General features: G+C 33.7%; 1 protein-coding gene and 1 non-coding gene across 9 annotated transcripts in view; both read left to right on the plus strand.

Annotated features, from left to right (window-relative positions):
* The window catches only part of C2CD5 (C2 calcium dependent domain containing 5), an 89,673-nt gene that overhangs the window by 57,790 nt on the left and 6,240 nt on the right, over window positions 1-25,643 (plus strand). For 2 of the 8 annotated variants that reach the window (XM_045554204.1, XM_045554210.1), the window contains 11 exons: window positions 1,413-1,577; window positions 5,063-5,203; window positions 7,666-7,729; window positions 8,104-8,165; window positions 8,386-8,484; window positions 8,981-9,070; window positions 9,562-9,649; window positions 11,016-11,102; window positions 20,858-20,908; window positions 21,805-21,906; window positions 23,255-23,445. In XM_045554204.1, the coding sequence (XP_045410160.1) occupies window positions 1,413-1,577; window positions 5,063-5,203; window positions 7,666-7,729; window positions 8,104-8,165; window positions 8,386-8,484; window positions 8,981-9,070; window positions 9,562-9,649; window positions 11,016-11,102; window positions 20,858-20,908; window positions 21,805-21,906; window positions 23,255-23,445 (1,140 nt within the window). The remainder of the gene's footprint in view (window positions 1-1,412; window positions 1,578-5,062; window positions 5,204-7,665; window positions 7,730-8,103; window positions 8,166-8,385; window positions 8,485-8,980; window positions 9,071-9,561; window positions 9,650-11,015; window positions 11,103-20,857; window positions 20,909-21,804; window positions 21,907-23,254; window positions 23,446-25,643) is intronic. The other 6 variants (XM_045554205.1, XM_045554211.1, XM_045554208.1 and 3 more) reach the window with 4 other exon arrangements.
* Window positions 6,861-6,967, plus strand: LOC123640817. Its single transcript, XR_006736061.1, has one exon. It is a non-coding gene; the product is annotated as a U6 spliceosomal RNA (small nuclear RNA).

Raw genomic sequence — 25,643 nt, forward strand, 5'->3', positions numbered from 1 at the left:
TGACATTTTCATCTTTGTGCTTCGTTATAGTTTGTGCGCTTAAATCTCAAGGTCTTAGGAGTAGCTTCTGTGATAGGTAATCTCTGATGAGTTCCAACTAGGTATCTGACACTGTGCTATCCCAGAATGTAATGTTATCTTCACTTTACAAGAGGAGAAAATGCAAGTTGTAATGGGTTGAGACTTCATAGTGATGTGGTTACGTGTGTCAGAACCTATCTGGTTCCAGAATCTGTGTTCGTAACTGTTCAGGGCTGTTGCCCCATTAACGAATGGAGATAAGAAAGTATTAGAGATGTTGTGCTATGGCTTCATTACGGGTGGTGGGGTGTTGGTTCTGTGATTAAGCATCAGAGACTGGGCCATGGGTGCAATGATGGACACTAATGAACAAACGAGGAGAGAGCATTCCTGAAGATAAATTTTATCTGCTGTGCAGACTTCATTGTAGACTATCATACCCTTTCTTGGATGGACTTTTACAAAATTGGCAATTGATTAATTTCAAAAATAATAACAGTTCAAGCAATTAAATATACAAAATAGCCATAATTAAATACACAAATAGCCAAAGTTGAAAGAATTGTCTTCTCTCTTTCCCATTCCACTTCTCTGATGTTAACAATTTGATATTTATACTTCTAATATATTTTTTGCTTTGCTTATATTAGCATATTTAGACATAAATACATTATATATTTAATTTATATATAAAAATTTTATCTTTTTGTATTTCCCATAATAGTTTTCCAGTACTAATGGTATGTAGTACTGTTATAGAGTCAGAAATTAATAGCAGCTTAATTAAATATTGAAAATAAATCTGTATCAAGTAAAATTTTTTTTCTTGGTAATTATGAAGGTAGGGTGATAGAATGAAAAGTTCTTGGATTTTGGAGTGAGAAACACTTAGATTTGAATCTCTTCTCCACATTTATTGACTGTGGTCTTGAGTAAGTTTCCTGTCCTTTCTGAACTTCAGTTTCTTCACTTGCCTTGCAAAAGTTTCCCTTTTGCTTTTGCCACTATTTAAAGGTAGATTGTCTACTCACTCATGAAGAATTTTTTTTAGCAACTTTTCTTTTTTTTTTTTTTTTGCTAAGCAATTTTTAAATTTTAGTTGTATGTTTTAAAATTATAGAGTGAAAGCATAAAAAGTACAATTGTGGGTATGCAGTCAAAAGTAAATCCTCCTTTCACAATTGTCCCCCACCTACTCCAGGTCCTCCCCAGAAGAAACCAGTCCCTGTTACCAGTTATGTTTTTGTGTGCCCTTCCAGAGACATCCTGTGCGTACACCGATGCTTACTGTCTTTTTCCTACTGAGCAAAGACCACATTCCTAAATACGAAAACTTAAGGATCATTATTCTAAGATGTTTTTTCTGATTATTTTCCTATTATTTTTCCAAGTCTGCCACAGGTGTATATTTAGCAGCTTTACCAACTCCTGGTGGTATTCAGATTGCTGGGAAGACTCCTAATGATGGCTCTTATGAACAGCATATCTCCCACATGCAGAAAAAGATAAATGACACAATTGCTAAGAACAAAGAGTTATATGAAATTAATCCTCCGGTAAGTAAAATAAACCTACATTGTGAATATGTCAGTTACTGTTTATTAGTTTATTAGTATATATTTTAGGTTATCTTGTTTTGGATATGAAAGACTTTTTTTTTTTTGTTTAACTGCTTAAATTAGCTTATTACTCGTTTTTTCACCTGCCTTATGTCTTTGCTCAGATATCTCCTTTTTGGGTAGGCCTACTCTCACCATCCTGTTTAAAAATGACAACTCTCTTGTCTATTTTTGGTACTTCCTATCACCCTTCCTTCTTTTATTGTTTTTTATAACTCTTGTATGTGTGTGTGTCTGTACAGATAATGTTTTTTATTTTTGTCTATTGCCTGCTATAACTAGTATAAAAAAGTTCCATGAAGGCTGTGTTCCTGATGCCTGGAATAGTTACTCATAGTAGTAGCCTCTTAATAAATACTTGTTAAATGATGAACTGAATGATTTAAAATACTGTTTTTTAATAAAAAGAAAGGTTGCTCCTCTGTAGTAAAAATGTGAAGTAATATAGTTTTTCATTTATTGTTTCTTTATTATAATTTTCCTACCAGTCATTTCCATAATCAGTCAGTCACTTTACCAAGTTTTCAGGAGGTATCACAATGCTTCCTTTTGTGTGGATGCTTTATAGCCACGGTCTAAATTGAAAGAAAAATGTGTTGGAGTTAGAATGAAACCATTTGTTCCCTGATAATGAAATACTTTCACAAAGGAAAGGGTTTGGATAACATTATTATTGATGTTTTATTATTTTATACATACTAATTTTGGCTGGTCTTGTGGAGCAGTGCATCTGAATCTTTACATCAGACATACAGCTCTTATCATTATTCTAGAAAAATTGCTAAGCTGGGAGGACTTTTCAGGATACGAACTAGAGCTGCTACAGTGTTCATTGTGGTAGCCACTGGCCACGTGTGGCTATTGAGCACGTGATGTGTGGCTGGTCTGAATTGAGATGTGCTATAAGTATAAAATATATAATGCATTTTGAAGACTTAGTATGAAAAAGAATGTAAAATATCATGAATATTTTTATATTGACTACACACTGAAAATTTAATCTTTTGGACATACTGAATTAAATAAAATATTTTATTAAAATTGATTTTATTTGTTTCTTTTTACTTCATTATCTGTGTTTTGCTTTATATTTCTATTGAATAATGCTGACTTAGAGCCTGCTGAAATTGAATGAAAATGTTGATGTGTTAATATATTAATACTTAAAAAATAAATTTGATAAAAGCTCTCTGTATGCCACTTTACTAACTGCTTGTTTTTATGGTACATTATTTTTATTTTTTAATTACATTTTTATATTTGAACATCTGCTTATAGTGTTTATACCAGTCAGGGAGAATGGTTTGTAAAGCTGCATTTACAAACAGAGCCCATTTAAAGGGCTCTATTTATTCTTCATTTATCAGTTCTGATGATAATGAGCTGAACTCTTTTACTTAATAGTGTTTATCACCTCTGTAAAATCCATCCTGATCTCCCACAGGAAGAATTGATTCTTCTTCCATTATGTTCTTGTTGCACCTATGTGTACGTCAGTGCCTGTTACATACTATTGCACTTAGTTTTTACATGTCTGTCTTACTTTAATGTAAGCCCCTTGAAGACAGGGATGTATTGATACAAGAATATGAGTTAAGTTACTTCCTTTAGTTCTTACTGAGTTGCTCCTATGTGTCACACAATTTACATTATAAAGAAGGGAGTAAATCTATTATGATTTTTAAAATTTCTGCGTATATGAATTTCATGTATTTTTATAAAAGGACTCAACAATTTGTGAATCTTCTAATATATCTTTACTTATATCTGATACTACACTATAGGTTTTTAGCATAACATCTCAGAATTCGTTTGACAGAGTCAGTGCACAAGGTTAATTACATTACAGTTTTGTGTTTTCAATTTTGTAAAGCAATGTATGCTCACCCTGAAAATGTGGATCAGAGTGTTCTTTCTCTTAGAAAGATAGCTTTAGCTGAAGTAAATGCGTTTGTTTGAATTTTTCTCAATACATTGAAAAATGTTTCTAATGCAGAGATGTAGTACCACTTAATTGAACTTTATGTAGATACAGGTATGAAAATAAGATGCAAATCTTTTAGAATAACACTACAATTAATGAACCCTCATTATAGATCTAACATATATTAAATACCAGACAGTTGCATTTATTAGGTCCATGATACAGTGAACAGAGGCTTAACAGAATTTAAAACTACTATAAAATCCTAAAAAGAAGTGTAATATCTACTGGGACAAACATTGCACTGAGTCCTAGACAGGTTCCATACTATTTTGTTTTATTTATTTTAATTTAATTTAATTTTTTATTTTATTCTGACCTAGACAGGTTCCACACTTACTAGTTTTCTTTTTTATTTTACTTACTCTTTTTCTTGCTGTTTGACTTTGCAGTAATACACTTACTAGTTTTCAAACTCAAGCAAATTAGTTTACTTCCGAATTGCTGCTCTTTCTCATTTTGTAGTTATTATAATGTGTACCCTGTCAAATTTATACAGGGCAAGTTAATTTGGAGCTCAAATAAGGTAAATGGATATGAAAGTACTCTGTAGAGCATTATGCTATGAAATTGTGCAGTGGCTGTCTTTTATCTAAGGTATACACTAGCAATGAACATTTAAAACTACCTTTTTGAAAAACTTCTACTTATAATTTTCTTTGTTTTTAGAAAGATGATTCTATTTCACTAGCAATAGGTTATGGCTTCTGCAGTTGTGCTTACATACCCGCATTCTTCTGGGACTCCTTGTGGTAACAAATACTTAGGACTTATAATTAGCTCTGATCTTTGGTTTTGTAATAGGGAAAAGTTCACTAACCCAGATGGTTAGTGAACTATACACTCGCCTTAAAAAGATCATTATTGTGACTACCAGGGTTTATTTAGCTTAATAAGTCACACAGAAAGTACATACATGGTATTAATAAATGTATATATGTCTTCATACACATATATTTATCATATTCCAGGTTTTACTATGTGAAGCTTTGGAAAGTTACCAATGGGTAAGAAAAGATATAAAAGATTAGACTTCTTTTTGGGGACATAAATCTTTAAATCTTTATGGCCTGTTAGGACTTTTAAATGTTGAGTAGAATGTACACATAGCTAGGAGTGCTGGATTTCTGAGCCTGAAGGACTGGCAGTTCATACTCACTGTAGTGTCTTTTCTGTGCACTAGATGTCAGCTTTGCCTTGTCATGACTGTGACAGTTATATATGTGGTTCAGGATTAGTATATCAGTAAGGCTGCTATTATGGATAAAAGGAAATTTCCATATCCTCTATAGAAGGTTAATTATAAAGGTCATTCTTAAATATAGACTTCATTGAATGTATTTTACAGGCTTTCTTCTTCACTGATAGTTGTCTTTTAATATAAAAATGTAAAACTAAACAGTGTCATATGATATAAAAGCAACTGTATTTCTTTTAGGAGATATCTGAAGAAATTATAGGATCCCCCATCCCAGAACCTAGACAGCGTTCAAGACTTTTAAGATCTCAATCAGAAAGTTCTGATGAAGTCACAGAATTAGACCTTTCACATGGGAAAAAAGATGCTTTTGTTTTGGAGGTAATGTTGCATTGCACTAATTTCTTAAAGGTTTTAGAAGATATGAAGATAAACATTTTTTTAATCAGATGTTAAATTGATTAATACTTTTATATCATTACAACTGTTATAAAAGAGATTATTATAGAAATTATAACAAACTTGAAAATATAGAACTTGGTGATATATTTTTTGTTGAACACCAGATGATAGACTATAATAATGCAGATGGTTATGAAAAAATTAATGTATGGGTTGAAATATTAAAGTAGTATTAAACCTTTGGAGTTATTTTTGTAAACCTGAATGAATTTAAATAAGAAATTAAAGTGCTGTTCTTTAATTTACTATAATTGCCTGCTTTATATGTTATGTTACTATAATTATAACATTTTTGCATGTAATATATAGTAATATATGCACTGTGAATTCTGAGCGTAGTGTTCTCTTACTGAATTCAGAAGATACAATCTTTCTTTATAAAAAGACACTGAGAACATTTTAGTAACTTTCCTAGAGAATAAATGTGGCACAAAAGGAGCCTCCTCCCTCACAAATCTGCTCTACCTGCCCTCCCCTGTAGAATGGTTTTCCTCTGAAGAGATAGAAGATCTTCCTTTTTATATTGAAGGAAGAGAAAATAAATGAGGATGCTCAGAAATCCAGTAAGGTACAAGTTGGAGAGAGAGGGAAAAAAAATCAGATGCTTTGGTCTCAGTGAAGCAGGAAGCTGGTGGTAGAATTGTTTTGGGATGGAACTGGAGATTCGAAGAGTCAGGAACAGTGCCAAGGACTGTGGTGAGGGTGTCAGCCATGAGAGATGTGCAAGGCCTAACTGAGCTGAGAGTGTTAATTCATGGAAAACCCAAATTGTATGGTGTTTTGCCTTTTTCCCCACATTTCTCTACAGTTTGAGAATGGAACAAATAGAACTTGGCAAAACAATGTGTCAGTTCAAGGAAGTAAAAGGTTGCAGGTACTTACCTGGGGAGCCTGTGAGAAATGTAAATTCTTGGGCCCCTACCTCAGACCTATTAAATGAGAGTTTCAGGGTAGGGCCCAGGGATCTGTTTAACAAACTTTGCAGGTGATGCTAAGCATTACATGGGGTTTGATCTAAAGCATTATTGATATGTCTGATATTGGGATCCTGGCTAAGTGGAGAGGTACATGAGAACAAAGAGTCCTCAGATGTGGGCAGAGCACTGCGGGCAAGGGGCAGATTCAGCAAGAGGGGACAAAGAGACAGGGTTATAGATGGAGAATGGGTCAGGTCCTGGGTGTGGAGCATTTTGGGGAATAGGAGTTGAGGTGTGGCCACACATGTGGGTAGCTAAGGTGAAGTGAAAATGATTCTTGAAGTCATGAGGGTCATGTGAGGGGGAAGCTTAGAGTCTGTGAGTCAAGACTTAGACACCCAATGTACAGACAACTGTCAGTATATGGCCAGCTGGATATTTTCAGTATTTATTAGTTACATTGGAATATTGTGATATAAGAAATATAGGATTTAGACTTACTTATTTTAGATATGCCTTTGAATTTATCTCTACCTTATTCCATTGTTAAACAGTTTTGTATTTAGTTAAAAGCTTTTTTAATTATACTTTATTAATTTTAACAAATTGGGATAATGGTTACTTATGGTGTCTTTGTAAGTCTTCAGAAGTATGCTCTCGTGCTCGCTTCGGCAGCACATATACTAAAATTGGAACAATACAGAGAAGATTAGCATGGCCCCTGCGCAAGGATGACACGCAAATTCGTGAAGCGTTCCATATTTTTAACAAAATTGGGATCATCTAAACCGAGTCCAACTGGCCAATTCGCCAATTCTAAATATATTATCTTTTCACCTTAAAAAAAAAAAAAAAAGAAATATGCTCTCATAAAGACTTGAGAAAAGGCTAGTTTTTTGTTTTGTTTTATTTTAGAGACAGGGTCTCACTCTGTAGCCCAGGCTGGAGTACAGTGGTTCATTCACAGCTCACTGCTGCCTTGAACGCTTGGGTTGAAGCCATTCTCCTGCCTCACTCTCTGGAGTAGCTGGGACTCTAGGCACATGCCACCATGCCCAGCTAATGTTTAAATTTTTTTTCTGTAGAGACAAGGTCTCACTATGTTACCCAGGCTGGCCTCAAACCTCTGGGCTCAAGCAATCCTTCCACCTTGGCCTCCCAAATTCCTGGGATTATAGCTGTAAGCCCTTGCACCTGGCAAGCCTAGGGGTTTTTCTTTTTTGGTAAACTTAGTGTACTTTAATATGTAAAATATTTCATTTAGAAGTATTTGTATTAATTATTACTCTGGAGAAATTTACTGATACTAGAATTTTTTTATGTTGTATATTATAACTTAGGGAAAAATAGCTATGCTTTTTCTTGACTCTTAACGTTTTCTATTTAACAAAAACAATTTTTTAAAAATTTGAAATAATTATACATTTACTACTTATATAATAATTTTAATCTTTTTATTTTCAGATTGATGACACAGATGCCATGGAAGATGTACATTCTCTACTTACTGATGTTCCTCCTCCTTCAGGTGAACAGAAAAAGTTACCTTGAGATGAAACTAGTTTTAAATATCAATATTTTGGTTTGCAATTATTATAGTACTAGCTTTACTTTTAAAGGCATTACCACAGCATCATGTACTTTGCTGCTACAAGGCTGAAAATACATAACTGAAAAGTATTTATGTTAGAAATTAGGTGGAACTGATTTTTAATCTTTTTATGTTTATACATGAAAAAAAACTTTGATAATTTATTAAGATGGCTTAAAGTCTCCTGAAGATATAGTTTTAGAAAAAAAGAAAATTTTTAGAGTTAGAACTTCATGTTATAAATGAAAAATACTATTTAACATGAAAATCAATGAAATATTCTTATATAATTTAATTATTTATTTTGACAGGCTTTTATAGTTGTAATACAGAAATTATGCCTGGTATAAATAATTGGACATCTGAAATACAGGTAAATCCTTCATTCTTAATTTTAAGCAAATACCATAGAAGTTATTTTAATAAGTTTCATCTAAATATCTCTTTTCTTTATGACCTCCTTATTGCAATTAAAATGTTATCCTTTTTCAACCCACGTTAGCTATTGTTCATTATTTGGCAATTTTATCAATTGTTACAGGATTTAGTTGAAAATAATAAAATGACGTGTTGTTATATCACCCCATATTTAGATGTTCACTTCGGTAAGAGTAATCAGATTAAGCAGCCTTAACCTGACTAATCAAGCTCTCAATAAGAACTTTAATGATCTCTGTGAAAATTTGCTCAAGGTAGGAACCTTCTGACTAAATTTTATTTAAACCTTCTAAGAATCATTAAATTTTAAAAGTGCCTATATTATCCATAATACCTTACACAGTTGTGGGCTGAATTATTCTTATTTATATATCTTACCTCTGTCATCAGGTGAGATGCTAAAGTTATCCTCACCCTCTTAACTTACTATAAAAGAAATGTAGTTCTAGTTAATAGTTTTAAATTTTTAAAAAATCTACTGTATATGTGTAAGTTTTAAAAATTGTATTTCTTACTTTTTGTGACTTATTGACAAATAATTAAATCTTACTCTCTGCTTAAATATTAAAAATATATTCTTAATGTAAAAATAAGCAAAAGTGGACCAGTTTTGTTTTAATCTTTTTAACTTTCCATTTGCTGTAATATAATGTACATTAAGAAAATCAGCTTTTATATTTTTTAATTATTTTTTAAAAATTTATATTTTTAAATAAAAAAGTGACATTACTCATGTTTTCTGTTGTGTAGAGCTTGTATTTTAAACTACGATCCATGATCCCCTGCTGCCTTTGCCATGTAAATTTTACAGTATCTCTGCCTGAAGATGAATTAATTCAGGTAATTAAGATTCAGTCTATTATTAAGGAAGATTTCTAGCTTGTATCTGATCTATTTTATTATAATTTTGCCATAATTGAATAACTGAAGTGCACACTGTTTTACCTCAAAATACTAAAAAATGTATATTGGTATGATTCAGGCCATGTGTTTTTCTTTTTTCTGAACTGTAGTTATTTGAAAGTGTAATCACACATGTGTTCCAGCATGTATACAATAGGATGTGTACTCATCGTGTAGGATTTCACCATTTCCCATTTTTTAGAGAAGGTTTTTGAGCTTTTTCTGGAATATCTAGATTTAGGGTTTATGTTGGGCATAGTTGTAGTTAAATGTCTGAGTTTATATGTAATTCTGGTTGAGGTTCTTAATCAGGAAAGGCTAAAATTAGCCAGTTGGTATAGGTCGTTCTGTAGTACTGAAAAAGATTTGTAAGAAACTTAATTTTCACAATGATTATTTTGCTAATCATGCTGTTTCTATAATTCTAGGTTACAGTCACAGCAGTTGCAATAACTTTTGACAAAAATCAGGCTTTACAGACCACAAAAACACATGTTGAAAAGTCATTGCAAAGAGGTAAACCTTTGATGGATGGGAAAAAACAATTTGTGTTTGTCTGTGTTACAGTTCAGTGACAAAATGTGGAGGACAGGTCGATTAAATAAATGACTTGTTTCTGAAGATGCATTTACTGCTTTCTCTGTTCATCTTTGTCAAGATAACTATGTTGATAAGCATATGATATTGTTCATACATAACGAGGTGGTATTTGACTGGTATTTACATAGGGAATGCTGCTGTTTTTTAAACTTAGATTATAGCTTATTAATCCTGCAGTAATTTAGGAGTTCCTATCCTAAGATCTCTGGTGAGGTGAGGTCCTCAAGGCATCTGAGAACATACTGATGTAGTAAGCAAAATATTGTGCCTATGTAATTTTCTCAGGAAAAGTCCCATACTATTCAGCAGATTCTCAGAGGTGTCCTTAATCCAGTAAAATTTAGGGAGTACCATTCTTTTTTTTTTTTTTTTTTTTTTTTGAGATATAGTCTTGCTTTGTTGTCTGGGCTAGAGTGAGTGCCATGGTATCAGCCTAACTCACAGCAACCTCAAACTCCTGGGCTCAAGCGATCCCACTGCCTCAGCCTCCAAAGTAGTTGGGATTGCAGATGCCCTCCACCAAACCCGGCTAATTTTTTGTTTTGATTTTTAGTTGGCCAGCTAATTTTTTCTATTTTTAGTAGACACAGGGTCTCGCTCTTGCTCAGGCTAGTCTCGAACTCCTGACCTCAAGCAATCCTCCCACCTTGGCTTCCTAGCGTGCTAGGATTACAGGCATCAGCCACCACACCCAGCCTACCATTCTTAATACATTCCAAAGAAACTCAAATTATTAGAAATTATGAAGAAAATACTCTACTTTGTAAAGTTTAAATGACTTACTAGCTAAATAAAATATCCATGATTAGTCTAAACTTCTAAAAGTTGATTACATTCCACATCTATGGCATTGATAAGATTTGAGCATTGAATTAATGTCAGATAGATATATTAAATGATTTTGTGTTCACATATTTGTCAAAGAAGATAAATAACTGGTTTAAGTATCATAGAAACTAGTGAGGTACAAAGTGTAGGATATTAATAATTATTACTGAGCGCTTACTATTTGCAAGGCACTGTGCTAAGGGATTTACAGGTATTAATCTTTTAAAATTTCTCAGCAGTCCTACCAGGGAAGGCAGCACCACTCTCACCACCATGCAGATAAAGGGTCCTCATGGGAAAAACCAAGAAGAAAATAACTAGAATAAATTGGGTTGGGGAGGTGGACCTGAGAATGTGAATATGAATATATATATGTGTGCTATTACAGATTATTAATTTATAAGAAAAATAATAATCGTTAGTATTAAAATTGGTGTTTTTCTTGCCTTTCTAGCCTCTACAGATAATGAAGAACTTCTGCAGTTTCCGCTGGAACTGTGTTCAGATTCACTTCCTTCTCATCCTTTTCCACCAGCTAAAGGTTGGTTAAGTAAGGGAAAAAGCAAACACAAATTACACTTTTTAGTTCCTTTCACTTGCTTCTTCACTATAGGTGATCTTACTTAATCTTGAGGTGAAGATTTATCTTTCATTTCCTCATTGTATGTTTCTTCATGTTCATAAAAGGGAGAAAATAATATTATTCTTATTTTAATTTCTCAAGTAATTTTGTCATAAATTATTCAGGTGATTTTTTCTATAATATTCCATTCTCATACTGCAAATGTATTAAAGTTATATTTTCAAAGATTTAGATTTCGCAATGTAACTATTTAAACATAGTATATTTGATATTTATATTATATCTGGTAATTTTTTTTCTAGCAACAATCAAACTTTACAAAAATTTTTAGATTTTCAGAGACAACAGAGTGCTTGTTCTTTTCAGAAGATGCATGGAGAAGTTTTGAGTGGGGGTAGTACAAGTGAGAAAGAGATGAGCTTCCTGTCTTTGTGCGCCTAGGCTATAATTGAAGAACATTGTTATATACTTATAAGACACTGCTATTTTTTTCAAATGCAAAATGATTGCCCCTTAATTTAATAGTAGTAAATCTAGTTTGATCCGTGCAATATTTGGAGAAAAGTGAGAGGTATTGTTTTCCATTTCTCATCTGATTTCACTGTAATTTTTATTATATAAGTTTTCAAAATTACAGTACCTTATTTTGTAGCATTACCTATTGGATAAATGTGTTTTTCCTAAATTTTTTTATTTTGAGAAATGATGCATTTGTTATTTAAAACCAAATCAGCTATTCTAATTTTTATATTTTGTAATACAAGTGAAATTATTTTATGATTCCTACCAATTTTATCTGATGCCAAATTGTATATAATAAATAATAGTTTTATATTCAGTTTGAATATATGTCAGTAGAATCTTTACTAAATCAATGTAAGGCCTATCTATTAATATGTAGATAAAAGATCCTGTCTCATATTTTGAAGATGAAAAGTAAGCTGCTTCTAGATTCTGAACTTTCCAACATGGTAATTGTGGTCCTTTTTTCTTTTTGTCATCACCTAAAATTCTAATTTAGAACTCCATAGAGAATTGTAGCATATCTCAATATCCTTGAAAGAATAGAGAAGAAAAATCAAATTCAAAGGTAATCTGAGTTCAGATTTATGAATTAAATATAGCTTCTAGAGAACAGAAAGCAGAACCGTCAAGAGTCTTCCTTGAACTTACTAGATAGCAAGTGGGGTTTTTCCCCTTTACACACCTACTTTGTACAGAAACTTGTGTTGATGCAGGGTTAGTTCCAAATCACTTTCAAGTATCATTTCATTTATCCTTACCCTGCAATAGGAGCAAAAAAAATCCTCTAAAACCAAATCAACAGCAAAAGATTTGATCAATTGCTAATCTATAGGAATAGATATTTGTGGACTCGGGGTCCCTAATAGCTCAATTTTACCATGTTGTTAATACCTACTGAATTCTGCAGAAGATTAGATTTAAACTCTGTGAATTTGCCTAAATTATATTGATAACTTACAATTTCTGCAGTAGCTTTCAAAATGTTTTCAAAAGTAATTATAACTAGTGTTTATATGGTCATTCATTTTGTGTAGAATGATACTTTGTGAACTAAAGGACAGGAAAAGAATTTGAGTAGAACAAGTCATATTTGAATAGTATCTAAAATATTTGCAACTCATTTCAGGGAGAATGGAGAGGGGCCAAGAGGTGGAGTAAAAATGCAACAGACTTGGGTTCTCTTCTCAGTTCTGCTACTGATAAGTGAAAACTTGGGCCAATGCCTTAACCTCTTTAAGCCTCAGTTGCTCACATATAAAATATGAAAGGGTTAAGATTCCCACAGGCCTCTAAAATTCTGTGATTCTTTGGGTTTCCCATAATTTATGGTTCTTCAATTATTAACATATTCATATTATTAGAAAAGTAAATCAAAAGCTAAATTAGTGCCTGAGGTCACACTGACCTTCTGTAAATTAATGTAAATTAAATGTTTCCGAGTAACTTCTAATCAGTTAAACCAATAATTTTCAAATTCTGCTCCTCCAAACTGTAAGGGTTTGTCATAGGTGCCTCATGGCCATCCAGGAGGCAGGGTGGGAGGGAGAAAAGAGGGGGGGTGGGTGGTGAGAAGGGTAGCTTTCTGGATCCCCTACTTCTGAACCAGATCAGCTTCAATTCAGTGTGTTTTTACCTGTTGGTCTCCTATATATGGTTTTACTTGAAGAAAGGATTTCAAAAGGTTTGAAGACCACTAAGTCAGATCATGCCACCTTTAGCTTGTCATCATTATCACAGTTATCAGTATCATCACATCTAATAGGAATATATGTAAAACATTTTACAGTAAGTGCTTAACTGCAAAAAGGATATGCTTTTCCTTGAATATTACATTTTAAAATCAGTCAACACTTAAAAGTATATATGTACCTTTTTGTAAATAGTTCTGTGGTTTTGTAAATTGTGGCTTATGTTGCATGCTTATTTATTGTCTTTGCTTCCTCCAGTCTTTTCAGGAGAACATGAGTTAAATGTATTTTTAAAAGTTATCTCAAAATATTTTGGAAAATTTGAGGGTAAGATGGATTTTGAAAAGGCCTGAAGAATATAGTAATAAAGTTTTGTAATAGTGATATGAATGGAATAAATGAATGTTCTAACATGACAGAAGGCTTGGAATAGAGGATAGAAATGTCTGGAAAAATGTAAGCATAGCAAATTAGAGGAAATAGGCAGAAGAGAGAAAGGTAAGAGTGTGAGGAATAAATCCTTAAAAGACTTGTCTGCTTTCTTATATGCAACAAGAGGCTTAAAAGTCAACTACTAATATTGATAAATAAATACATAGTTTTTATAATTTAAGTGGTTAGCTAAGCGATAGTGTTTTCTTTAATTTTAATAACTTTGAATTCCAGTTTATATTTCATGTTCTTAACACAAACAGGATGATGTGTTAAAATTTTTATTTCTTTTTATGTTGACAGGGAGACTAGTTTTAAGAGCTAAGCATAGTATGTTTATTAATACTTCCATCTTTTCACTTGTAGATAAACCTTTCATTATCTTTTTGTATTATTGAAAATGGGTGAATGTCATGTGAAGAAATGATGCTCCAATTACATGTATCCTAATTCATTGTGTAGAGTAAGCCTGGGCCTGAATTGTCCATCCATGTTCAATTTTTTCTTTCCATCGTTTATTATATTTGGTTTTGTTTTTGTTTTTCAAGGTAACAAAATAGTTTGATATATGTCTCAAATCAATGGTTGATTTGTTGTTACCTTGTTAGTTGTCTTGATTTTTCTGATTTGAAATATTAAAAGGTGCTGAGCTTAAATAATTTCTTAAAGGATATTATCATGTGAAGGCCATCAGAATTCTTTGATGAATAGGGGAACATAGATGATGTGGCATCAACATAAATTATATGTGTTCATATATAAGGCTGTGTTATGAGAAAGAAGATGACTACAGAAGATTTTTTATACTGCTTTCATAATTTTTTTTCTTCATGATTGATATCCACACCTCAGTTTTTTTCTGAAATGATTTTCAAAAGACTTTAAAAATGATATATGTACAGAAAGAAAAAGAATATATTAATAGTAAAAATTGGGAGTTTGGATGAAAAGTAAAAAAGAAATCAGTAAGATTTTTCTCATAGACTGCAGTTGATCTCAAGAATTTATGCATATAATTTTTGTAAAAGGTTAGCATTACTTTAGATAAACATCTAAAGGCCTAAATATCTAAAGGCCTAAATCTAGAGATATTAATTACCATATTGTAGGACTTAAGAAGTTAGACAAATATGTGTGAATCATATCCACTTTAAGTATATTTCAAATACTTTATATATCTATAGTAGGATAATAGTTTTTATTAAAATACTGATAGTCTAAAGCTTTAAAAAGGTTTGATTAGGTTAATTTTAGTTTTTTATTGACTATTGAATGAAACTGTATCTAGAATTTTTTTTGTGTACTCACTTTGTTTCCTGCTTTCATTTCGCTTTGTACTAGGGGTAATTTCCTCATGATCAATGGCATAAGTTGTAGGCTGGCAGGACTATACTTGTCATTACATTGTCTGCTGACTAATGTGGCAAGCATTGGTTAAAATCTGGATTTCAATATAAAAGAATATAAGTTGGCTTATACCTGCCAATATTATACTCCAGTCCACATCAGAAGTTTTTTTTTTTGAAGACAGGGTCTCACTTTATTACCCAGGCTAGAGTGCAGTGGCATCATCATAGCTCACTGCAGCATCAGTTCCTAGACTCAAGCAATCCTTCTGCCTCAGCCTCCCGAGTAGCGGGGACTACAGGTGCGCACCACCATGCACTATTAATTTTTCTCTTTTTTATAAAGACACAGTCTCACATTTGCCCAGGCTGGTCTCAAGCTCCTAACCTCAAGCAGCTCTCCGGCCTTGGCCTCACATCAGAAGTTTTTATCTTTATTTTTATTGTAGGCTATAAGAGTTACTTTTTTGTTGTTGTTAAACCAAATTTGATTTTAAAAGATAGTTTAACTATTTCAATTTAATGACTTGCCTAACATTATTTTAAACTAGCAATTATAGTAGAAATATAAATTTGTAAAAATTATAAAAGTTAGCTTTTATTTTTCCTGCTGACTAATGGTTTGAATTCTTACAACTATATATAATTCTTTGTACTAACTAAAAGTATCTTTATCTATTAACAATCCATTGCATGGATTGTTTCTACTTTCTTTAAAGTACATTTTGTCACTATTATGAAATAGTAGCAACAATTAAAAACTGTTAAAGTTCTCCATGTTACTGGATGGCCAAACAATTAATGGCAGGTCCTGAAAGGAGAAAGGTGCTGAAGGGGGAAGAGAATGAGGAAAATCAAAACTAAATAGAGGCAATTGTATGAAAAACTCATCCAAGAAATGGGAAGGAATGAAGCAAAGAGAATTGCTGGAGAAGTAGGGATAAAGAATCTTTATCTCTGTAGCTTCCTCAGGGCAGCTTGAGGATAGTGAAATTCAGAGTCAGAGGAAGAGTGAATAAGAAGCAGAGAAAAATTAAATTGGGTTGCTGGCCGGGCGCGGTGGCTCACGCCTATAATCCTAGCACTCTGGGAGGCCGAGGTGGGTGGATTGTTTGAGCTCAGGAGTTCGAGACCAGCCTGAGCAAGAGGGAGACCCCGTCTTTACTAAAAATAGAAAGAAATTATATGGGCAGTTAAAAATATATATAGAAAAAATGAGCCGGGCATGGTGGCACATGCCTGTAGTCCCAGCTACTTGGGAGGCCAAGGCAGGAGGATCACTTGAGCCCAGGAGTTTGAGGTTGCTGTGAGCTAGGCTGACGCCATGGCACTCTAGTCCAGGCAACAGAGTGAGACGCTGTCTCAAAAAAAAAAAAAATTGGGTTACTGACAGAAAAGAGGGATTATTTGAAAAAGAAGATATAAAGGATAGGAGTAAGAGGAGTGGATGCCTGGAAACGGAAGCAGGAAAATGCAAGAAGGGGATTGAAGAAGAAAGACAAGGTGTACACCTAATGTTGTACACCTTTAATTGGAAATTTAAATGATCCAAACAGAAGTTAATTGTCTTTGTCATCTAGTATGTGTATTACCTGTGCATTGCAGTTGAGTTTTTCCCTTAAGAACTATCCAAGTTAAGGCTATTTCTGTCTTTCTGTATGCCTTAATAATTGGTAACTATAATATGGCAATTTCACTATCAATCTATCAATGTTTGAATATCATTTACTGAATGTTTAGATACATTTGTCTGACTCATTCGTTAAGGCAGATTTTATATCTGTTAGGGCATAATTAATCAATGCATTATTGATTGATGGAAATTCCTTAAAGGAACATAAAACCCAATTTTGATCATAATAACTTAAAACTGGGAATGTTTACATAGGAAAATAAAACATAAATTTTAAAGACTCCAGATTGCATATATTTTAATTTGCCAGAGAATCTATATTTTAATCTGCCACAGAATCTTTTCCAGATTCTTAGGAATGTTTTCAGTTTCAGTGATTTTTTTAAAGATGTCCAGATAAGATTATCTGAAATATTTTTTAATTATCCAGAGCAAAGATGATCTGTAAATTCTAATGATATAAAATGAATTAGATAGTCAAAAGAAGTAGTGATCAGTATACAACTTTATTACATCTGTCTTAGTCCATTTGAGCTGCTATGACAGAATACCTGAGACTATGTAGTTTATACAGACCAGAAATTTATTGGCTCTTAGTTCTGAAGGCTGGGAAGTCCAGTACCAAGTTACTGGCATCTGGCGAGGGTGTTCTTGCTGTGTCATCACATGGCAGAAGGGCAAGAAGAGAGCAAGAGGGGGCCAAACTCACCCTTTTATAATGGCACCAATTCCACCCATGGGGAGGGAGCCCTCTTAGCCTGATAACCTCTGGAAGGGCCCATCTCTTAATACTGTTACAATGGCAATTAAATTTCAACATGAGTTTTAGAGGGAACATACATTCAAACCATAGCAACAGCTAACCAATACCTTTGTAATTGGTTATAACAAATTATTTAGGAGAATGGAAGAGTCTCAAACTTTGGAAGCATTGGAGAATGCATAATTGAGGGAGAAACAATCCTTTTTGTCATCAATATGCTCATTTCCACTAAACTGCTTTTAACCTGGGTTAGTTTCCCTCCCCACACTGCTAGACACAGGGCTTGTTAAATATTGCTAGAGTACACTAAGAGAATAATAAAACTGTAGTCCTATTTCCTTTGCTAAGTTTCTAGGGTCTTTTATTTGGGGATAGCAGGGTTATCACTTAATGGTGACTTTTGTTTAAAAAAAAAAGCAAAATAAACTCTTTCTTATGTGGGAAAGCAAATTGTAAGAGAAGTGGACTGCTGTGTGGCTCCATTGAGACTCTCACTGCAGCTAGAAGGGGGATCTAACATTGGAAGTGTTTGTTTGAAACCTTTCGACATTGATGTATAAATAGCACACAACTGAGCATTAACTCCTCAATAAAGCCTGAAAGACTTTTAATGAGATTTCTACCCTCGAATAATGAAATCTGTTGTCCTTTATTTAGTACTGGCCTAGAAATTGCATGTTCTTTTATTTATTTCTTTTTAACGAGAATTACCAGTTTGTCAGTGAGCCAGGCTGCTTATATCCGCAGTGCCTTCTCTTTTGAAAAGCCCCTTTGTTACCTGGCGAGGCAAACATAGTCAGGAGAAGCAGAGGGACTGAGAGTCTGAGGTCATTAGACATGTGAGGTATTCAAACCAGTCTGAGGGGCCGTTGTTCATCTGTTACCAGGACCAGCTGGCCTTTTGGACTCCCTGGGCCTTTTTCTCTGAGAGAAAAATTAAGATCATAGCAAGTATGTTAAAAGCTGAAGCTGGGCCAGGTGCGGTGGCTCACGCCTGTAATCCTAGCACTCTGGGAGGACGAGGCGGGTGGATCGCTCGAGGTCAGGAGTTCGAGACCAGCCTGAGCAAAAGCGAGACCCCCGTCTCTACTAAAAATAGAAAGAAATTATCTGGCCAACTAAAATACATATAGAAAAAATTAGCCGGGCATGGTGGTGCATGCCTGTAGTCCCAGCTACTCGGGAGGCTGAGGCAGGAGGATCGCTTAAGCCCAGGAGTTTGAGGTTACTGTGAGCTAGGCTGACACCACAGCACTCACTCTAGCCAGGGCAACAAAGTGAGACTCTGTCTCCAAAAAAAAAAAGCGGAACCTGCTTTTCTTCATTGTGATCAAAAATCTTCCCTCTCAACCTGTCTCTGAAGAATATCTCCAAAAACTTTGTGTTTTCAGAATTTAATTCAAATGCATTCATATTTGAGGGCAGGAAATAAACATTTTCCATCCCTCTTTTTTCCCTCCTCCATACTTTTCCTTTTTGGAGGAAAAGTAATGAATGCACATAGTGAAAACTTAAAATATGACAAAAATCATATAGTCCAAAGCAAAGCTCTCTTCTCCTTTTATTTCCTTTCCCAAGAGGCAGGTACTTTTATTAATAACAGCTTATTGTCTGTCTTTGCAAAGATATCCTGTTTACTCTTTTTTAAAAACACAAATATTTTATAGATCATTGTACACCTTGTTTTTTCCACTTGGTATGGCTTAGAGATGGGAGCAGATACTACATGTTTAAGTAAGCTCTTTCTGTGTACATTCACCATTAAATTATATACAGTTGCTACTAGGGAATTAATTCCATATTACTCAGATAATATCAAGGTACAGAAGAGAATATCATTTTAGTGATTTTCAGAAGTTTTTTAGCCATTCCCCTTCCCTCTCCATTTTCAAAAATTTCACAGAATTCTTAATGCCAACTATACTTTCTGTAATTCCACACCCACAAAATCTATATTGCACAAGATACGATGAGAGCCCTCTTGGGATATGTAAGCCTGGGGTAGGCCAGTTGCTGTTCCAGTCTCTGCATTGAGTCTGTTTCTTTGCTGAACTGACCCTTATCTGGAAAGCCTCAGAATATCAGGTTTGTTCTGGTCTTCTTTCTATAGATTCCATCTCTTCCTGGGCTTCCAGAGTCCCTCACCATCCTGAATCAGGGGACTCTTCCTATGTAGATGTACAGTCTGTGGGCGTGATCGTCAGGGCACATCTACAGCATAGTACGCTCACAGGCTCTTTGCGGACTCCACCTAGTGATCCCATTTATTCATCAGCTCTCAGGAATGTCAACCGTTGTACACTGTCCAGTTTTAGCTTAGTGGTCACTTGCTTTATAAAAGTGACAGGGGGTGAGGGAAGATGTGTCCATTGCTCCCAATAAGCAGAAACATTATGTACAATAGTGTTTTTGAAAAGTTTTATTAATTTAAGACTCTTACAAAAAAATCAACACATTAGAGATGACTATAGTTACTTAGTTTATAATTTTTTTAAAAACTGACCTAGATTATTCTCAGTGTTTTCCTGAGTTATTTCTAAATTGGCAACACTATTCTTTCAGTTATAAAATTCTTTGAAATAAAAATTCAAATATGCTAGCGTGGGTAGATTATGAAGTTTTTTATAGTGATGCTTAAATTTGTACAATACCTTAAATATCTGTAATAAACTTAAAACATCAGGGAAAATTCAGGATGCTAGTTAGATTAGGTTATAGGAGTGAGTGATCTTAGTTTGGGATTCCTCGTTGTTTCTGTGGAGAAGTCACTTTTTAGTTCCACAAAGTCTTGATAGCACTAGAGGGCGCTGTTGATCGTGAAATCCTTGAATGAAGAGGTTGGTGGTGAGGAGGAGGGTTAAGACTAGGAAGCAGCTTGTGTTGATCTGTGAAGCATCAATCATTACCTTGTCTGTAATTTTTAATCTTATTGGCTCTTACCCCCCAACAAACATTTCCCTTCCATGTTTCATTAAAGATATTCTTCCCAGCACACTGACACTTTTCCCTGCCTGGTCTTCTCACATCCTGCTTTCACCCTACTAACATTTGTTACTGTGTGTATATTTTCTTGTGACTATAAAGTTTCTGAAACTCTTTTTTTGTTGTAGCAAGCAAGTAGTCTTCCTTGGCATGATATTTATGAATTCAGCTATCAATGGAAATTGCATTTTAAATCTAAATACTTCTGTTTGGTTTGCTTTTTATAATGAAGCCATAAAGATTTCCTCCTATTCTGGCTTATAGAAGGTATTAACAACCAACAAAGAAGAGATGCTGGCTTGTACTTAGCATCCAAGCTAATGTTGTTCATATTGTCTTATTAGAACACCTGGAGAGTGCAAGTTCTAACTCAGGTATACCAGCTGCACAGAGAGGTGAGTTTGTCTCATTAAGCAAATAGTCACCAAAGGTGTGAAATTCTAGTTCGGTGATGCATAAAATTACAGAAATCGAAGAAATGCACTGGACAGTGGAATAGACACCAAAATGTGGCTTTATTATAGGTAGAATGTGTTTTTTATAAAAACTTTAAACTAATATTTAAGTATTTTTAGCATTTTAATAGTTTCCCAGTTTCTAGAACTAAAATTTTACCTCTTTAACATTTTATTTCTAACTTAGCAGTGGTAAAAGTTATTCCTTTTAAAAGGGGAACTTGTTAGGCACACACTTGCCCCAACCTTTATATTATCACAGGCTTTTTTGTCAAAAATCAGACACAGAAACAAAATACTGACAAAGATGACCCTTTGGTTTTCCTGTTACTAATGGTGGAAAGAAGATACTTTAATAACAGATAAGTCAGCTAGTGATTTTTTTTAATGTATTCTTCAACATTTGATTCTCATTTTTTTATTTTAAGGTCAAAATAGGGAAGGGAATTATTCAGAGTTTGAAATGTAAATTAAAGTTCTAAAATAGAAACAACTAGAATATTGTAAATTTAAAAGAATGGGAAGTAAAGTTAGTTAAAGCACACTTTGTGGTCCTTTCATTGATATTTATGTTAGACCCCACTTATGCCCTCCCTAAGAGACCACACAACTATGCCGTCACCAAAAAACGCTCAGCCAGATAACTGAGAACTTGGTTTTGGACAAATCAGTGTCTAAAGCTTGACTCTTTACTATCTCTTACCTGATTTGAAAAGGACCATTCTTTTTCTAAGTTACAGTTAAATTACATCATCGGAAGGAGTGTTAAGACGAGTAAGAGACGTCATCCATATTTTTTCTTTGTTTTTTCTTTTGTTTTCTGTCTGTGTTTTCAGCAACGTCAGTTGATTACAGTTCCTTTGCAGACAGATGCAGCAGCTGGATAGAGCTCATTAAACTGAAAGCTCAGACCATAAGGCGTGGATCAATTAAGACAAGTAGGCGGATGTTTCTACCACATTATGATGATCTGAGAAGCCTATCCCTGATTTCCCAGTGGTGAAGGCTAGACCTTACTGCCCAGTAATAACATTGCCAATCCATCATGTATTGGAGTGTGAAAGCTGCAGGGTCTAATGGTTGTTTAGGAAAAGTTAATGAAAGGCCTTTAGATTTATTAATTTTAACTATAGAATTGTGTTTTTAAAATATTACTTTTTGTGAAGGTATTCTTAAAAGTATATAAATAGATATTATATCCTTCTAGATGAAAGGAAATTACCAGCTCTCTTATTGAAGAGACATTGTTCTAGGACCCAAGGTACTATTTAGCATGTGGCATCTGTCAGCTTACTAAGTGTGATATCTAGAGGGCTAAATGAATAAAGTATTTCTGGAGAGAAAGTAGTTAACTTTTATCTTACTGCCAGAATCAGGATCATTACTTAGATGTTCTTTATCTGTACCCCATGTGTTTTGGTAGATATTAAGGTAAATATATTTGAGTGAAAGAGTTTATATTATAGTACATTAAAAGGGAAAGAACATTTTAGAGGAAAGAACATAAGATATGGAACCAGCCAGATCTGGCTTTGAATCCTAGAAGTGCCATTTTAATAGCTGTGTGACCTTGGGCAAACTATTTCACTCTTCTAAGATGCAGTTTCCTCATGCACAAAATGGGCATGATAATAACCTATGTTGCTGGTTGTTGCAAGGATCAGAGATATGTATATATATGTACGTATAGATATGTCTGGCTTATGGTAGTTATTTATTAAGTGGTAGCTATTATTTGTCACTTTATAAACAATCAACTCTTAGATAGCCAAGGTCATTTGTTAAGTTTTTTAAATTATGAATTTTTTTAATCAAAAAGGTTTGGAAAAGAAATATATTGCAAGTAGTTAACATAAGGTTTATCTACAAGTTGACAATGATGAAGTTGTCTGAAAAAGATGGAAAAACTATACTGGGAAATATAACAACTTTCACACTCTCCTTGTAATAATTTGTTCTTACAGCAGATAATTTTAATGCTCTGCCGCTTTTTCTTTTTCTTCACTTTATAACCGATCATTGTATGTGTAGCTATACTGCATCAACATTTTCTTTTGCAGGAATGCCATTTTTCTTCCAAACGAATTCCATTCCAGCATTTCCTCTTATGTTTTTCTTTCTCTCTCTTTTTTAATTGCATGCGGTGCATGATAATTTCTTTTCTTTCATTACATGGCTTAGCCTCACAGACAGCTGAATGTTGTCACCACTTATTTGGAAACCTTAGGGAATAATCAAGTTACCAGCATCTGTTCTTAATGTTTTCTCCTCTTTCTCCAATTTTAGCTGTGACAGTTGAAAAAGCAAGTCCAATGGGTGAAGGAAATTTCCGGAATCGTTCTGCTCCACCTTGTGCAAATTCCACAGTTGGGGTTGTTAAGATGACACCTCTTTCTTTCATTCCTGGCGCAAAAATAACTAAATATCTTGGGATAATCAACATGTTTTTTATTCGAGAAACCACTTCTCTTCGTGAGGTAATTTTATAGAAGTATAGAAGTTATTTCATTGTTTTTTTGCTTTTTCTCCGATTGGAGATTTAGTAAGAAAACCCAGAAAGTTTCAAATTGAAATTTTTTGCCAAAATAACTTTCATATGTATATTTATATTTTAAAAATCTGTCCAAATCAATTCTAGATTAGACTTCTTTCATATAACAGCTAGTATTATCACAAGAGTTGTGTTAGGTTTAAACCTATTTATTGTTAGAAATCCTAGGTCCTCATCACATAGTAAATAAAACAAAAAAATTTGATTAGAGGCACAGTCCTGAAAGAACACTTAGTTTTCTCAATAGTTATTTGCCTGAGATATATTTAAATAGCAATTTTTAAGGAATCACATTTAGAAATAGTAGGGAACTGCATTTCAGGTATATGACTATGGAGATATTAGATATAATTTAGCGCTGCTGTTTCTTCCTTCTAAAAGGAATGAGGCTGCTTATTTTTCACTCTCTCCAGCAGTATATGAGAATGCTATTAAATTTTTATCTCACACTGGGTATCATTAAACTTTAATTTGTTTTTTAAATAACAGAAGTTGTAATATTTTACTTGATGTGGTTAACTTCAGAATCAGATTCAGCTCATATCTTTTGTAACACAGGGATTTATACTCAAGAAAAAACAAAATTATATTTTGTTCTTATGGAATAGGGCTGCGAGCAAATTAATATTGTGAATAGGGAAATTTTTTAAATTACTGAGGTATGAAACCAAATAATCTCTTGAAATTTTGCTTTAGCAGCAGTTTATATTTTTTAAGTGTGTTCATTATAAAGATGAATTAATTGTGCCTTTTCCCCCATTGTTTTACCAGCAGTGTTTCTGTGCTTTTCTTAGAAATAACAGGCTGCATACTGTCTTTAATATCATGCTCACTGTCCTACACCTAAGTTTTCTCTACTGCTTAAGCTCCCATACCTCAAAATATTTCTTCATGGTAGATTGCTCTTTAACAGAGACTTATACTATTAACTGTATGGCACGATACCCCAAATTATCTGATGAGTAATTTTCTTATAGTCTATTAATATTTTCATAATTAACTCTCTGAAGCTGCTCTGTCATTACAATCTCTTGATTTAATGGGAAGGAGGAAACTGATAAGAGAAAAAAAAATGTATTGAGCTATGATTGAGTTGCTGGCAGGATGAAATCATTCTCTTAATTCTTTAATTACAAAAAGAGATACCTTTACAAGACTATATATGGGATGCTCTGGCATTTCAGAAAGATGTAATCTAAATGGTTTTCTCACGCTGCATTTTGTTTTTTCTTTAACTTCCAGTTTAAAGTTGGTAATTTTCTCCTAGACTATAATTAACCTCCATCAGAATTTGTAGCAACTTAGGTTGAAAAACATTTTAAGTTACTAACTAGCCTTTGATTTCTATTTTGTTTGTTTTTGAACATGGAAAAAGTTCCCTGAACTACTGGATTTTATTCTGTAACAATTACGTATGAAATTAGTATGAAATACTTATGTGCATCTGTTGAACTAAGTGTTAATGTTTGGTTGTGTGCAAAACAGATGCAGTTCCTGACCTGATGGAGTTTACAGTCTAGTGGAACTGGAGCATGGTGGACATTGAACAAATAATCATGTAACTAGTACATACTTAACTAGTATAACTACTAGTGAGAGTAAGTGCTATAAAGAAATCAGACAGCAGTGCTCAGAGAATATAACAGGGGAACTTAAATTACATTTGAAAGTCAGCAAAAGTATCTCTGAAGTTTTGTATAAGTTGGGACCTACAGGATTGAGTAAGAGCTGTCCTGTTTGAAAATTGGGTAAGGAGTTTTCAGGAACAACATGTGCAGTGATCCTGAGGCAGGAAAAGTGCTTGTACATTTGAGAAACTGGAAAAAAAGGCAAATGTGACTGGAACATGGTTCAGAATGAGATATATGGATAGCAGGGAAGTTTTGTTACATTTACCATCAATTTATTTTAACAATGATGAGCATGATTTGATAGAGATGTTGAAAATGGAGGCACAATTTGAATTATTGCTCTGCCATTTACTTATTAGCTATGTGATCATAGCTGGTCATGGGAAATTTAAAAATTCTCTGAGCTCGTTTCATCATCCTGTAAAGCAGGTATAGTAAATCCCTGCCAGACATGTTCAGTAAAGCTGTGGTCCCCAACCCCCAGGCTGTGGAC

This window comes from Lemur catta, chromosome 6, assembly GCF_020740605.2.
Source record: "Lemur catta isolate mLemCat1 chromosome 6, mLemCat1.pri, whole genome shotgun sequence".
NCBI classification, from domain to species: Eukaryota; Metazoa; Chordata; class Mammalia; order Primates; family Lemuridae; genus Lemur; species Lemur catta.